This window comes from Siniperca chuatsi, linkage group LG5 (assembly GCF_020085105.1).
Source record: "Siniperca chuatsi isolate FFG_IHB_CAS linkage group LG5, ASM2008510v1, whole genome shotgun sequence".
NCBI lineage: Eukaryota > Metazoa > Chordata > Actinopteri > Centrarchiformes > Sinipercidae > Siniperca > Siniperca chuatsi.
Window position 1 is genome coordinate 3,151,334 of NC_058046.1, and position 14,883 is coordinate 3,166,216.

At 40.4% G+C, this 14,883-nt stretch overlaps 1 protein-coding gene across 1 annotated transcript in view; it reads left to right on the forward strand.

Annotated features, from left to right (window-relative positions):
• LOC122875757 (protein FAM102A-like) overlaps positions 1 to 14,883 on the forward strand; it is a 38,625-nt gene that overhangs the window by 8,490 nt on the left and 15,252 nt on the right. Inside the window, exons 3-4 of the mRNA XM_044195234.1 lie at positions 11,841 to 11,961; positions 13,483 to 13,512. Coding sequence (XP_044051169.1) covers positions 11,841 to 11,961; positions 13,483 to 13,512 — 151 coding nt within the window. The remainder of the gene's footprint in view (positions 1 to 11,840; positions 11,962 to 13,482; positions 13,513 to 14,883) is intronic.

The window sequence follows — 14,883 nt, forward strand, 5'->3', positions numbered from 1 at the left end:
TTTCTTTGATGCTGCTGTAATCGTGTCCGATAGAGAAATGCCAGGAGGGGAAGTACGAGCTGAGGGAAGAAGATAAAGGCGTTTTTTGTATTTAAAGGTCAAGAAAAAACAGGAATGTTGGAGCAGTTTGAGGCTAAAGGCACCTGAGAGGAGGGTGGGATTGAGAAAAACTTAACATCCACCTCTCTGTAAAAGTGTTGTGCTAAAGGCAGAGAAGAAGAAGTAAAGTCTGAGTGAAACATCGAGCTTTGAGAGGCTGCAGCGAGTGTTTCTGATGTGGCAACGTGGACAGATTGCGTTCATTTCCTGTTCAGATACTGATTTAACCTCAGCAGTGCCGTGCTGATTATTCTTAATCAAGAAAACATTTATAACGGATACAAACTTTAGGTCTTAAGGTATTTAATCCAATCTCTTTCAGCCCAAAGTCCATATTAAAACATGATGCTTGTATATATCTATACAAAAGTATGATTTCCCATCTCTGGGGTTCAAATAAATCTGTTAAACTGGTGCAATCACTCAGTCTGCAAAGTGGTTAAACGTATCTAATGGACACTGTTGTAAAGCTGTTTCTAGTGGTGTCGTCTGAGGCTTTTCTTTGAGTGTCCACAATGAAGTTAATTAGTAAATTGTTATAGTTGACATGAGCAATGGCCAAAACTGCAAAGACCACATGCCAGGTTGTAAAACGCTGGAATTTCCCTTAACATGGCTAATAATAGTTTCTGACTCTGACACTGTACTCGTCCAGTATTGTGTCATGTTGTCAGACTGTGTTCACACGTTGTGTTAGTGCTTCCCAGCAGGAAGGTTCAGGATGTAGGTCTCAGGACCCTCAAAACTACCAGGCTTCCTGACTGTCTGTTGTCACCAGTACTTGACAGGTTTGAATGGTTGTAAATGGCCTTATGGAAGTTTTTAAGTGATTCTTCTTCATGTTCTCACTGAAAAATTCAGCAATGGTAATAACGAATGTGAAAGACGATGAAGATGATGGCTTTGGTCTCCTCCAGATTTGTTGTTTCTCCAAATATGTCTCTGGCATTCTCACATCTTTTTAAAGCAATTTCTTTAAATTTTTATGGCTTTTTTTGTGTGTGTGCCGTTTTTCATAGTATGGCAGGGGAGAGAGAGAGAGACGAGAAGCACGGCATGACATGCAACAAAGCTCTCCAGCCAGATTTGAACCAGGGACGTCACTCTCACATGGTATCCCGATGGCATCGTTTTTGAGTTTGTTCTGGGACCCTGATGGATTCTTAAGCGCTGACTATACTCCTAAATAGACATGCTGTTCTGTACATACCACACAGGGTGGTAACATATGCTCACATGTTCCACACAAGTCCAGTTGGCTCACTTGTAGACATGTGGATATGATCCGATGATGAAATTTACGTCACGTCGACTCTCACGGCTGCAGATAGTATACATTTGGGTTTAAGTGCACAGTGTATAACGGCTGGGTTGTGTAGCATTGTATCAGAATCAGCGTACAGTGTTTAAAGACGAAGAGGATGGAATGTGCAAATGTTCACAGCATAAAGAATATGTGCAAAAGAATAATCCAAAAATTTGTGTTAATGTAATGCATCAAGTTAGACATGGAGACTTTGCGTTAATGTAACGCGTGGTGTCCATGGTGCGGGATAAGAGTCAGTAATTCAACGCCGATAGCACACACCAGATGCACCATACAGAAAGAAGAAGTAGTCCAGGTGTGCCAGACTGTGGAGCGAATGTGATAATAATGCTGCTTTTCTGTAGTGTCTTCATATGGCTCAGCAGTCTGCACTGACGCAGTATTTGGGCTTAGAATAAATGTGCCACCCTGTGGTTGGCTGCGCTCCCTTTGGTTGCTCTAAACTCATGGCTCTGCCCTGCTTTTAAATGCCATGTTCTCATGGGATCTACTATGAACCAGACTGGTTCTTCTCAGCTCTGTGGATGGTCCCCCTGTGGTGCTGGCACAGAGGATCAGTAGTCATTAACCTCATTCAATCGACAGTGCCGCTCGGTATTGACGATGATGTAAGATGACCTTGTTTTCCTCCCCAGTGTCTCCATAATGGGCTGTGATGGTCAACAAGCCTGTTAAAAGTGATGTTTTAGGGGCCCCCCAGTAGCTCACCTGGTAGAGCGTGGCCCCATGTACACGGCCGAGTCCTTACCGCAGCAGTTTGAATCCGACCCGGGGCCCTTTGCTTTGTGTCACCCCCCTCCCCCTCGCTCTCCCACATTTCCTGTCTCTCTTCAGCTGTTCCTATCAAATAAAGGCAAAAAGCCCAAAAAATAATCTTTAAAAAAAAGTGTTTAAAAAAAAAATAGGGCCACATTTCACAACTTTCACTTTTTCCAAACTACTCCTGCTGACACGGTATCCAATCGAATAGATAGAAAATGAATCTGCACTATTTTTATAATCACTCAAACCTTTCAGTCATACATCAAGCATCTGGTTCCAACGTGAGGATTTGTTGCTTTTAACTGTGTTGTCACTGTAAATTCATTATCTTTGGTGTTTGGACTGTCGGTAGGACAAAAAACAGATTGCTCAATAATGAATTTGTTGCAGTACAACAAATCGCACAAAGAAAAAACGAGCGTCTCTGTCAATCAAGTAACGACACCCCATTGGATCTACTAAGAATCGTCCAATTAAAAATGGAGAATTGGGTTTATGAACAAAGCAGAGTAAGTGTCCCGTGTTAACAGCCCCGTGAGCGTTGGCTTGAGCAAAACAGCGAGGGAGGTTCAGTGGAAACACAAACAGGAAACCATCCCTCTGTTTTTAGGTTTTGTCAAGCAAGTTATTGAATAACCTCATCAACCAAATGGTACCTGCAGTGCTTTTGTGCTCAAGAGAGAATGTGTCACTTTTTTCACCTGGTCGCGACTCTTCATATGTAAGGCGAGGTTGGACATTTGGCATGCGAGAGAAGGGAAGAGACGAGTGAAAAGGAAGGAAGAAGTCCAGAGAGGAGCAAGTTTGTGAGGAGAGTTAGAAATCGACAGGGACGAGCGGCTTCTCAACAGCTGCTTCCTGTTTTCATCTCACTTTTCCAGCCGTTAGCGTTTTAGTGGGATGTGAGGGGAGGTCTGTGTGTGTGTGTGAATAGGGTACGGGGGTGTTTTGGACATTATTCCTCTGGTATCTGGCCAGGTAATCAAATGTTCTCTTCCCCCGTACCAGGGAATTCATGTGAAATTGATCGTTACAGCATCTCTCTCTAAGATTGATTTTTTTTTTTTTTTTATCTTGATGTTTGTATGAAGTTTTGATTTGAAGTGAAGAAAATACAATCCTGTGACATAATAGAATTGCTTTTACTGAAATACAAGCTTAAGTTGTTAGCACCTTCCAGGTTTAATTTATGTATTTTATCCCTAAACTGACAAACAATTGGCTTATTTAACAACAACTTAGATAATTTATTAATTATGTGTCAGTTGTCGATCAGAAATGCCAAACATTCACTGGTTCCAGCTTCTCAAATGTGTTGAATTGCTTCTTTTCTGTTATATCATTATAAATTTTAAATCTTTGGGCTTTATGTTGTTGGTTGGTATAAAAAAAATAGTGTCCTATAAAAAAAATCATAGGATGTTTTCCTGTCCAACAAATATAATGCCACCTCTGCATCCCCCTCTAACTTTTAAATGCTGATGTTCACTTGTGAAAAATTGAAAACTACATTCATAGTGACTGTTCGTGAGACCTATTTATGTAAGAGCATTCAAAGTAGAAACAGGGCCAAGCTGACTGATCTGTTTTAGAAAGCTTGAAAACTCAATAAATTATGGCAATTTTGTGCATGGAGACTGTAAAATATACTAATTGCATCTTTAAAAGGGTTCTCCAGAGGGAGCATCCCGGGAGTTTGATGGTTAAGGCGCATACCAAATAGCCGCAACATCTGCAGTTTGATTCTGGCAATGGACCTTTCTTGCATGTCATCATAAAGGCAAAAATGCCCAAAAAAGAATAATCCAGCGATTTTGTATTGTGCGTTGATAAAGCTGGGAGACTCACAAGACATATTAAAAAATGGTCAAAATTCATGCAGGAAAGGCTGTGGTGTCCTGACCTTTAGTCCATAAAAACACTGGATCCTAAATTTCCCATAATGCAACTTAGTACCATCTTTTCTTTGGAGTCTACCTTCCTGGTAAATGTCCATCTCTTCCATACTCTCCCAGACAAAGTCAGACTTGACAAAGCTCCTCCAGATCCACGGATAACATTATACAACGGTTTTCACAGGCTCAATAGGGAGTACTAAGTGACGAGTACACTGGCCTTCGAAATTGGTGACCTTCCCCTTTAAATAATGTTTATTTAGTTTATTTCATAAAAGTTACACAAATATAAGGGTGAAGGGTCCCAGATGTTGTTTGTTTCATTGCTGTTTTAATGGCTAATTTAACATCTGGCCAAGGGACGGCTGTTGAAAATGAGCCTTTTGGCTAACACTGGCACAGTTGCAGTGATGTTGATCAATGTGCATTCTCCCTGTAGAAGTAAAGTAAGGGGGGGGGGTTAAAGGTTGTTGGCGTCAGCAAGGATCGACCTCTGTGACTCCTCTGCTGCCTGCTGGTTCGTCCTTACGTTGCCGTTCCCTCTGCAGGATCTGTCTGCTTCCTCAGCACTCTGCCTTCGGGCTGTTTTATCTGAGCCCTCGATGTGACCCGACCCAGCCCGACTGCTGTTTGTGTTTCTGCTGCGGCCGGGGCCCCCAGGAGCCACGCAGCCAGGATGGGAGATAAGGATCCTGTACTGCTGCATTGCTCACATGTTGAGTCATCACATGCTGGGGTCCTGTTGGGGGCAACTCAAATTCTGCATGTTTACATTTCTGGCTTTCAGACTTTAAGGGTGCAATCACAACTTTAGTTTGTCTTCTTCAGTCTGAATCGTACTAGAGAAGTATTCTTTGTTGTTGCATTTGTTGCGATTGCTTCATTTATGTTAAGTTTTTCCACATAACAAGCCAACCAAGACTTTTAAACAGAAGTAACATGGACTCAGAAACAGCTCGATTACTGGACAGAGTTTTAATAACCTGTCATCTTGCCAGATTGCAGATTTTTGGCAGCCGGGAGAAGGTCAACACAAATCTGATTCCACTTCCTGGAACTTTAGTTCAGCATGATAGATATACTTATTATGTTAGGTTCCCAAGCAACAGTAACAGCTGATAAGTAGATATCAGTCTGACTCAGGGGTCACAGGCGGCATAGACATCTACTGATCAGTTGAAAAACATTTCACCTGGATGAAGAAACAGATTGTAAATGGAAAAATACTCAAATTCAAGATAAACTGCCCAAGGCATGGTTCACATTTCCTAAATAAAATTGCCAGTAACAATCTTATAAAGATCACAACTTGAAAACAACCTAAAAAGGCAGCTTAAAGACAAATCAAAGAGCTGTCTGAAACCATAAGTATGACCAATCTAAAACTATAAAACAATAATATACCTTAAAACATCGGCAGCCAGCAGAGAGAGCAAAGAGTTTCTGAAGCAGTGATTTAAATTCCCAGAAGATAAATCTATTTACTGAAGTTTCTTTGTTTCTAAACTGAAAACTCATTTCTTCAATACATGCAAGTACTTCATATCTGAGGTATCCTGGTGGCCTTGTGGTTACGTCGCAAACCTCAGTGTCCCTGTTTCGATTCCAGCTGGGTACCGTTGTTGCATGTCATATCCTATTTTTCTCGTCCGACGTGTCCTGTCTGTATCTACCCAAAAAAAGAATCTTAAGAAGTACTTCATGTCCTTTCTTTTGCTTCTCAAATCAAACCTCGTCTCCCAGTTCTTCCTCCGCTACTTGCTCCAGTGTTTGCTTCTCTGAGGTTAGAAATCCTCTCTTCCTCAGCTCCCCGGCTCTTATTTGCTTTGCTACCACTTCCTAATCTATTTTGGATATTATATAGTCACATGAATCGTTTGTTCCATCTCTTGTGGGCTTAACTCTTGGCTTCCTTACTTTAATTTGCGTGTAATTATTGATGGTGTAGGAATTTGAGCCTGTTCTACTTCTGCTCTCACTGCACGTCAGTAAATGCTAATGGATTACATTACTCTTCAAGCTGGGGGGAAAGTCAGTCTGCCTGCAGACTTGCTCGTCTCTCTAATCTGTTTGGTTTGAGGTTCTGAGCTCATTTTTGCACGCCATCTCTTTTGGTTCTTTCTTTTTAGTGAACATTTAACAGTAGTGACACTAAATTAAATGTAGATAGTGGTACCAGTGTTGCTCTTGTAGAAGTCCCACTTTTTCTTGAGCTGCTACTGCTCCATCTTCAGGATGACGTGTGTGGGAAGCATCAGGTTTTGCTCTATTTTCAGCTGTTGGAAATTATGTTTGGTTGAGGGACACAGCAGTTTTCTGTGAAATGCTGGCATTCACAGAAAACTGCTCTGGACAAATGCGAGAAAGAGGACACACACAATGACAGTCTTTGTATTAGTTTTTCTTTGCAGGCGTTATCATGTCGGCCTCCATTCCTGTGTTTATGTGAGCTCTGTTCAGCTGCAGTGGAGCAGCTCCAGTGTCTGTCTACTGTCACTGTGGCTTGCTTTAACAGAGAGTCTGCTGCTGAGCACTGTGCTGAAGTGCTGCTCGCATCTAGTCTTTTATTTTTGGATAAGTCAAGTGTCTTTGTGAAGTCTTTCCACAGCTTTAAATTCTCAAATGATGTCCAAACTAAATGTAAGATGTAAATGTAAAATGTATACCTCCACTAAGGCTGCTTGTTGTTTTAGCAATAGGTAACACGTTCTTGCACACCATAAATTCTTACTAATAGGTGCATGGGATCAAATACTCCTGACTGAGAAGGAATCAAAGGAACCTGCACAAAAAGTAAAACACGTGAGAATAAAAAGAGCGAACAGAAGAGATACAAAGGGTGCAGGTCAGATTAAAAACAAACGTCGAAAGGGTTATAAAAATGTCTGAGGCTGAAAGAGGGAGTGTTGGTGTGAGCGTCTCCTCCTCCTCTGAGCTGCTGGCAGAGCGTCGGTGGATTTGAGGAGTGTGAGGTTTCCATGGAGTCTGAACAAAGCCATCTGGACTGAGGAATGTGGTTTGGGAACGCATCCCGTTACACACTGGAGGACCAATAGCGTAGGGGTCCTGATAAGAGCTGAGAGAGAGAGAGTGTGTGTGTGTGTGTGTGTGTGTGTGTGCTTTTGTGTTTCTACTCTTCTGAGAACCTCACTCGTTTCCAGAGATAGATGGATGAGAAAAAATCCTCCAAGTGAGGACATTTTCACCTCTCTTCACTGCTTCAGAGGGTTAGTTTAGGATTGGAGCTTAGGTTTAGGGTTAAAGAGGATTTACAACGTGATTTGTGGTTTTTGTTTTTGGTGTTTTTAATCTCCTTGTTGTGAATCCCCAGTGCTTTATTTGCATGTGCCACAAGTTTTTGCAATTAAGCAAGTCCAGACCTTTTAATTCACTGCGTTTGGATGGTTTAATATCAGTAAACATTCTAGCATAAAGGGGCCCTGTGGAGTTTTCTTGTAAACAAACAAAAGTTTGTATGTTTACATTCAGTGTTCACTCACCAAAACACATTGTGGGTACCCTTGAGGTCTAACAAACATTTCGAGTGCATTCCCTTCCTCATAAATCATTTGAAAAGTATGAACATTAAAAAGTATTTTAAATCCAGCATTGTTTACAGCCGTGTTTACTAGCTCGCAGTCTTCTTCTTTACCTTTGCTGGTGAATTGCAGCATATCTCGGTGTGTTACCGTCACCTGAAGTTCAGTGGAATAGTGTGACACTATCGGTAGGACTGTGTGTCGTGAAATATATTTTCAGTTATTCAATGACTCATTTAGTCTAGAAATATCTAAAATCATAACAGATGCATATCATAAGGTCACAGAGCCCAGAGTGACTTTTTCAAATAGCTGATTTTGTCTGAAAAACCCAAAATATTCTATTTATTATGATATAAAATGGAGAAAAGCAATAAAACTTCATTTGAGAGGCTGTAACCAGAAAATGTTAAGTATTTTTACTTGTAAGTGAACAATCAGTTCCCAGAATTGTCACCAATCAATTAATTGATTCATTAAAACTAAAGATTAAAAAAAACCTGAAACTAAAACAACCCTGTAACTATCAATATTTTGTATTCATCGTCTGTAACAGGCTTCCATTACATTTAATACAATACTTGACAATAAATTACCAAAGGTGTTCTCAATGAAAGATGTTTAACTTTATGTAAAAAATTATAAATATACAGGATTTACTGAGGCTGCTCAGCCTCAGGCTCAGGTTCATTGTACAACCAAAATATAGCAAAAGGGGAAGTTTTGGCTTTGGCTAATATTTTCCATTAAAGGTGTTTTCTCAGAATACTGTGAAACATTATTAGAGGTGGTTAAAGAAAGAAAGAGACAAAATTACAAGGCAAGAGTGATATAGTGGTGTGATTAGTAGCAGCAAAGTCATAAAGTCCAGTATATGTAAACAGCGTACACCAGAATAATATATAATAATAATAATACTTAGCGTTTGACTGTACTGATATAGAAATATAATAGAAATACAGTATATAATGTAATAAAACAGTATAATATATTAACATAATATAGTATGGGATATAAGGTAAAGTATAAGGTGAGTACTAGTGCTGACAGATCGTCATCGCGATATGAACATGCGCGATAAACACATCGCAAGAGACTGCCTGAACTGCAATAAATAAGAAAAATCATTTAATTTAGGAATGGGTACTGAAACCCGGTATTAAACGGGCCGCGGGGCTAAAGACTGTAGTATTTATTATCACGCCGCAGCCTCTGCCCTGCTCTCTGTCGGAGCTGAGCTCCTCCACACAGACACAGTGAAGGTAACTCGTAGATTACTCAAGTTGAGGACAGCTACACTCGTTACTGTAAGTGCAATAAAACCTTCGCAAATAAAAAGCCAATACACCTGTTCAATAAGCATAAACATGTAGAAAGCGATATTAATAGAAATAGCGATAATCTGCTCTGTCTACAGTCTCTCATATGTTTTACACAACCGCTAGCTCGGCTAATAGCGAACTGTTACAAACAAGCTAAAACTAAGTATGTATGTAGTCTAACTGTTTAGCTTAGTTTGCCACATACCTTAATATTTGGCAAATTCTGGTAAACTTAGCTGAGACAAACCAGCCCCCCCTCCCTCTGCCAGCAGCACCTGCAGTGAATCACAGCAGCAGCAGAGGGAGGAGGACAGGAGGAAGGACTGATACTGACTCATGTCTGAGTTCTTCATCCTTCCTAAACTTCACTCAGTATTTTGATGTCAGGAATATGATTTATTTTACTGACATTTTAGATTTGTTTCCAGTGAGATATTATTGAGTTTATATAGTGACTTTGCTGTTGTAAACTTCACTGTTGCTGCTCTAGAAACAACATATAACATTATATTTACATTCAATTCTAATTCTGTTCTGAATTTAAAGACAACCAGGCTGACATAGTAACTGTATAGCTAACATACACATAATATTATTTATTATTATTGAATAAAGTTATCACACATCGCAGATTTTCCTCATATCGTGCAGGCCTAGTGAGTAGTATATCATAGTATAGTACAATACTATATAGCAAATATCACAAAGAATATGAAATATAATATTGTATACTATGAGTATAGTATGGTAATATGGTAATAAATATATATATATTACCATACTCCAGGCCTTCTCCAGCTCTTCTCTGAGCCCTTGGTATTTCTCTAGTTTCTCATGTTCCTTTTTCCTGATGTTGCCATCACTTGGTATCGCCACGTCAACCACAACGGCTTTCCTCTGCTGTTTGTCCACCACCACGATGTCTGGCTGGTTCGCCATTACCATTCTGTCAGTCTGGATCTGGAAGTCCCACAGGATCTCGGCTCGATCGTTCTCTACCACCTTTGGAGGTGTTTGGAGTTGATGTTTAGTGTTTGTGAATTGGCCACAGTATTGACTTGCCCTGCCTTACCTGCAAATAAATATTAAGTTTGTCAAATAATCGGAGCACCTTGGTAACCAAATGGTTACAGCACATGCCATAAAACCGCAACGTCGAATCAGTACGAATCCAAGCGGCGACCTTTGTTGCATGTCATGCCCCCCCCATTTCCTGTCGGCCTCTTCACCTCACTCTGTCCACTAAAGGCGAAAAAATAAAAAAGTTTAAGTGACTCCAGAAACATTTGGCTGTTCAGTTGATCTACTTCTCCTCTACTTGGACAGAATCCAATGAAAGTTCCCAGAATGAGCTCTTTGCCATTGAAGAGGAGAAAAACAGGCCTTTTTTTTTTTGCTTTTGCTGGTGATTGACAGAACATTTACACAAATTATGGTGCTCTTTAACAGGATGGTATTTAGCCTAACTGAAATGTTTGGTTGACAAAATGATGGCCATTCACAGAACAGTGTAGATTCCCATAACTTTGCAATAATGAAGACCTGCATGTAGGGATTTTGTAGTAATTTTTGTTCCCATAATGGATATGTCCTGACTTTGTATCTTTGGATGTCTCCCTGTTTTAGCACCAGAGTCATAATTAACTACAAATAACACAGTAGAATTACTTCTGCTCACAGTGAAAAACATTTTTAGCCATGCTAGCGCTGTGGCTCTGAGGATGGCAGTATCCACCACTTTGGTCCAGACTGAAATATCTTAAGAAGTACTGAATCAGTTATCAGAATAGTTAAAGGGTATTTTTTTGACAATCCACTGCAGGGCTGCAGAAAATCTGATTTTGATGGGAATCTTGTTTTGGCAACACAATACATGTCACAAGTGCTATATTAAACAAATTAGGATGTTTCTTTTTCAGTACATACCACACAAACCTACATTCTTTGCCGCTGTGTTTCTATGACTTTTCTTTGGAATTTGTTGAACTGCCAGTCTCATCAGCTTTTGTTTTCAGAAACAAACAGATCAGTGACCCGTTCTGTTTGTACACCTACTGCTGTGTTCCCACACATCAACCAGGATGTATGGATACTTAAAGGTTTTCCACTGGCATTTCTGACAAGGCAAACAGTGTTTGCACAGAAGTCTGATGACCATTGTACACTGTTTCCTTGGCAGGTTTTCTTGTCAGTAAAGCAGGTGGGAAAATGCTGAGAGACAAACCAGTTTACATGTTGGTAATGGCTGTGAGGTCACTTAGTGGCTCGAAAGACTTGTCTTGTTGATAAAATGTCGCCAGTTCACCGTCCTCAAACAAAACACTGCATCTCTCTACAAAATCATTGAAAGAATCAGCCAAGTTTCTAAAACGAAAAACTGTAATCAGTGTCAGAAGCCATGGGAATCAGCTCTCCGTTAGTTTTGGGGTTTTCTCAGTGTTGGTCTGATGAATCTGATCCTCAGTGGACACACTGGTCATGAGGCTGTGAGACAGGGATGACATAACTGGAAAAAATGTGTTGTTCTTGAGTCAGAGAACATAGCAAATCCAAATTATAAGTTGCCAAGTTTTGCGAGTGTTTGGGTTGGACCTAAATGTCAGGAAAAGTTTGGGGAAAAGTTCTTGTTTAGTCTTGTTCTGTGTTTAAATACACACTTAACATGGTTGCCATTTTACATAATATGTTTCAGTGTTGTCAGTTTCATTGCCTCAGCAAATAGCAAAATGAATTATATTATCGTTAACCAAAGTCTGTAACTCAAAAAGTTAGTTGTAAGCAGAGAGAGAAAGACATTTCAAAATGAATAATTCATTGGAAGCATAAGAATGCAGAATACCAAACTGTTCACCACAGAGGTTTATGTGTGATTTGTGTTGTTTTTTTCTCCTTACAGAGAGGAGGTTCAAGAGAACTGTGTTCGCTGGAGGAAGAGGTTTACCTTTGTGTCTAAAATGAGCGCCAACCCCCACACCGGAGTCCTGGATCCTTCTGTCTGCAGGGTGTCAGTCAGGAAGGTACGACTCTCAAAGTGTCCTCTTCAAGTCTGGAGATAAACTCAATGCAATGTCTTAAAAAGTTTGGGATTTGAATCTAAATAAAACAAAACTACCCTACTGTTGAGTCAAAACATTCAGTTATGCAGTTGCAGGCTTGTTTTATTTCTTCATGCTGTCATTATATTCTGACTAGTTTTTACCCAAAGAGTGAATAAGTCATATTACCCACCCATCATCAATACTGAACACTGAGCAGTTCTGAAATATAAGAGAGATTTTGTAATGACTTTACAGCTGTCAGGTAACAGACCATCTGGTGGCCATATTGGAGGATTTTAGCACTTAAGGCTTTATCCACACTACTACGTTTTTGTTTTTTTTGTCCACACTGCTGCGTCGAAAAAGTAGCAGTGTGGATGTAGCCAAGCGTTAATGTATGTTGTCTCAATACTAGAAAACAATGGAAGAGGCCGAGTCGAAGGTCGCCACACCGTGAGTGGGTGGAGCATTTCCTCCATCAAGTCCATTATTACCTAAAAATTTAGTTAATTTAACCCATGGATTGGTTAGTTTCATCAGTCAGTTAACTAGGGGTTAGGCGGCAGGAATAAGCTTAAAAAAAACTTGAGCGCTGATCTAGAGCAGTGTTTAAACGGTTGACTGGAACTATGTTAGAGCCATTTTTCATTGCAATGGTGTAATAAGGTATAAATCAGCCAAGGTGATTTTGCAGGTCAAAAGATGTCAAGATGACTAAACAACATCATCATATCTCTTATTGATGAAACCACATCACACTGTTTTTTCAGTGCGGCTGTTACAAAGAAGCGTGCTGCTATGCTCTTTAAAGACGGCATGCAGTTTGGAGCGGTATACCCGGAAATGTGACACATTTTTGTTTTCTGAATCACCTTTATTGCCAAGTAGGTTTACACATACAAGGAATTTGCTTTGTTATATTTAACCGTGTAGTTAGGACCTGCTTCGCATTGAAATATAGTCACTGAAATTCCATTTTACACAACTCTTATTTACAGTATATCCTAAAAAAACCTCTTTTATTCAAATTTGCCCAGTATAAACCTAGATGTGTAGATGTCTTTTGACCTGCAAATCACCAAATCAATGCATATTGGGAGGGGGTTTGTAGAAACACATGTTCCTCCATGTAAAATAAGTATAATTTTGGTATTGGTATTAAAACTCTTGTATCGTATTGCTACCAGTATCAGAAAGTTTTAAGTGATACCCAGCCCTACAGAACCGTATCCACTAACAAACTTGATTAACCAAAAACATCGTACAGACTGTTTTAAGAGGTTCGGAGACATTCTCAGAAAAATGTATCCAGGACATTTCAGTGCAGACATGATGCTAAATCTCCCATGTGAACGCCGCCTCGGTGCCATGCTCTGAGGAACCATGAGTGTGGTCTCAGCCTGTAATTTCAACTCTCTCGTTGGAGCCCTGTAATTCGAGGCCTCTGTAATATGAAGTTGGATCACTGGGTTCATTACTGTCTTCCTGTTTTCCCTGCAGGAACTCAAAGGAGGAAAAGCATATACGAAGGTAAGAGCTTGTGTCTCCCTCTCGGTCGCCTCACCTCTCACCTTCATAAACACATAAAAACAGTTACAGATGAGCTTGTCTCAGTCTCTGTAAACCTTAATACCATATCGTGTAAATATTAGCATTTCTCACAGCACTTTGACGAGCATGCCACTGGCAGGGCGTGACTATAAATCAAAAACTTGTCTTCCTTATGCTCACATTTGCTCGGAATCTGCAAAACATCCTGCCAACACCTCTCTAACCGTAACTTTAAGAGCTCCTGACAAATGAGTCATGTCTCATGAATGAAATTACAAGGTCAAACCCCTCGTGAAGGTAAACTTTTGTTGATCCATGGACGTTGTTGCCTGACAGGAACAGTTTCCTCTGTTTTTGCCCATTCTCCATTTAGATATCCTTTGGTTAAATATACCCTGCTTCCCTCCTTAGTAGTTGGCTTCCTTAAATACACACCTATGAAAACAGAAGCTCCTAAAGAAAGGGAAACCTGGAGAATGAAGAATGGGAACCTTGAGAGCTGCAGAGTTAATTTAAAATAACATTGCAAATGCAGTTAAGACAAAGGCAGTTTCCACATGGCAAGAAGCTGTGAGGGTTGTTTTTACAGATCAAGGTCATGTAGACATGTAGAGTCCTTATCAGTGTAATCTGGAGCTGCGTAGAAATCCCTGACTTACACTAAGTAGATTTCTAAATGGACCTTTAAGTTGATTGCCCTGATATGCAGCCCCTGTCCCAGTTGGTATAAATGCCAGTCAGGTGACTGCTTTATTTTATCCCAAAGAAGGCAGTTTGCTGAAACGTCGCTCTTCATCAGTTGAAATAAATGTATCTGACTTATGAGTGTGCAGCTTTCCCATTCTTTTTTTGATGTTTGCTTGCGAGCCAGCACCTGATTAGAATAGGTGTGCGTTTTCCCTCAGCTTTTTAGTGGTATTGTGGTAGTGTCCTAGTTCACTTGGGGCCTTTAACTTACTTATGGCGGCCTCCCACTAGCTGCTCCGGCTGGGCTAATCCAGTCCCAGAGGAGTTTAGTCAGAATACACACCTGGCAGCGCCGCTGTGAGGTGATCGACACCCCGCTGTTCTGAGCGATAAGACTTGTGGAGAGAATCCCCATAAATCAAACATGCACGATATTTGCGACGCGCTCTCAGATTCTGTCCCTCACTATTTTTTATCGCTCCCTCTGTCACAGTCTTGCTTATTTTGTAACGAGGTAGTGAGGCGTTTGTATTTTGGGAGGATGAAGAGAGAGAGAGAGAGAGAGAGATCGCGCCTGAACCAAAACATGCTGATTTGTTTAGCACAGAGATGTGAACGCACAAAAGGACGGCATCTTGCAGTGGAAGACTCCTGTCTTACTAC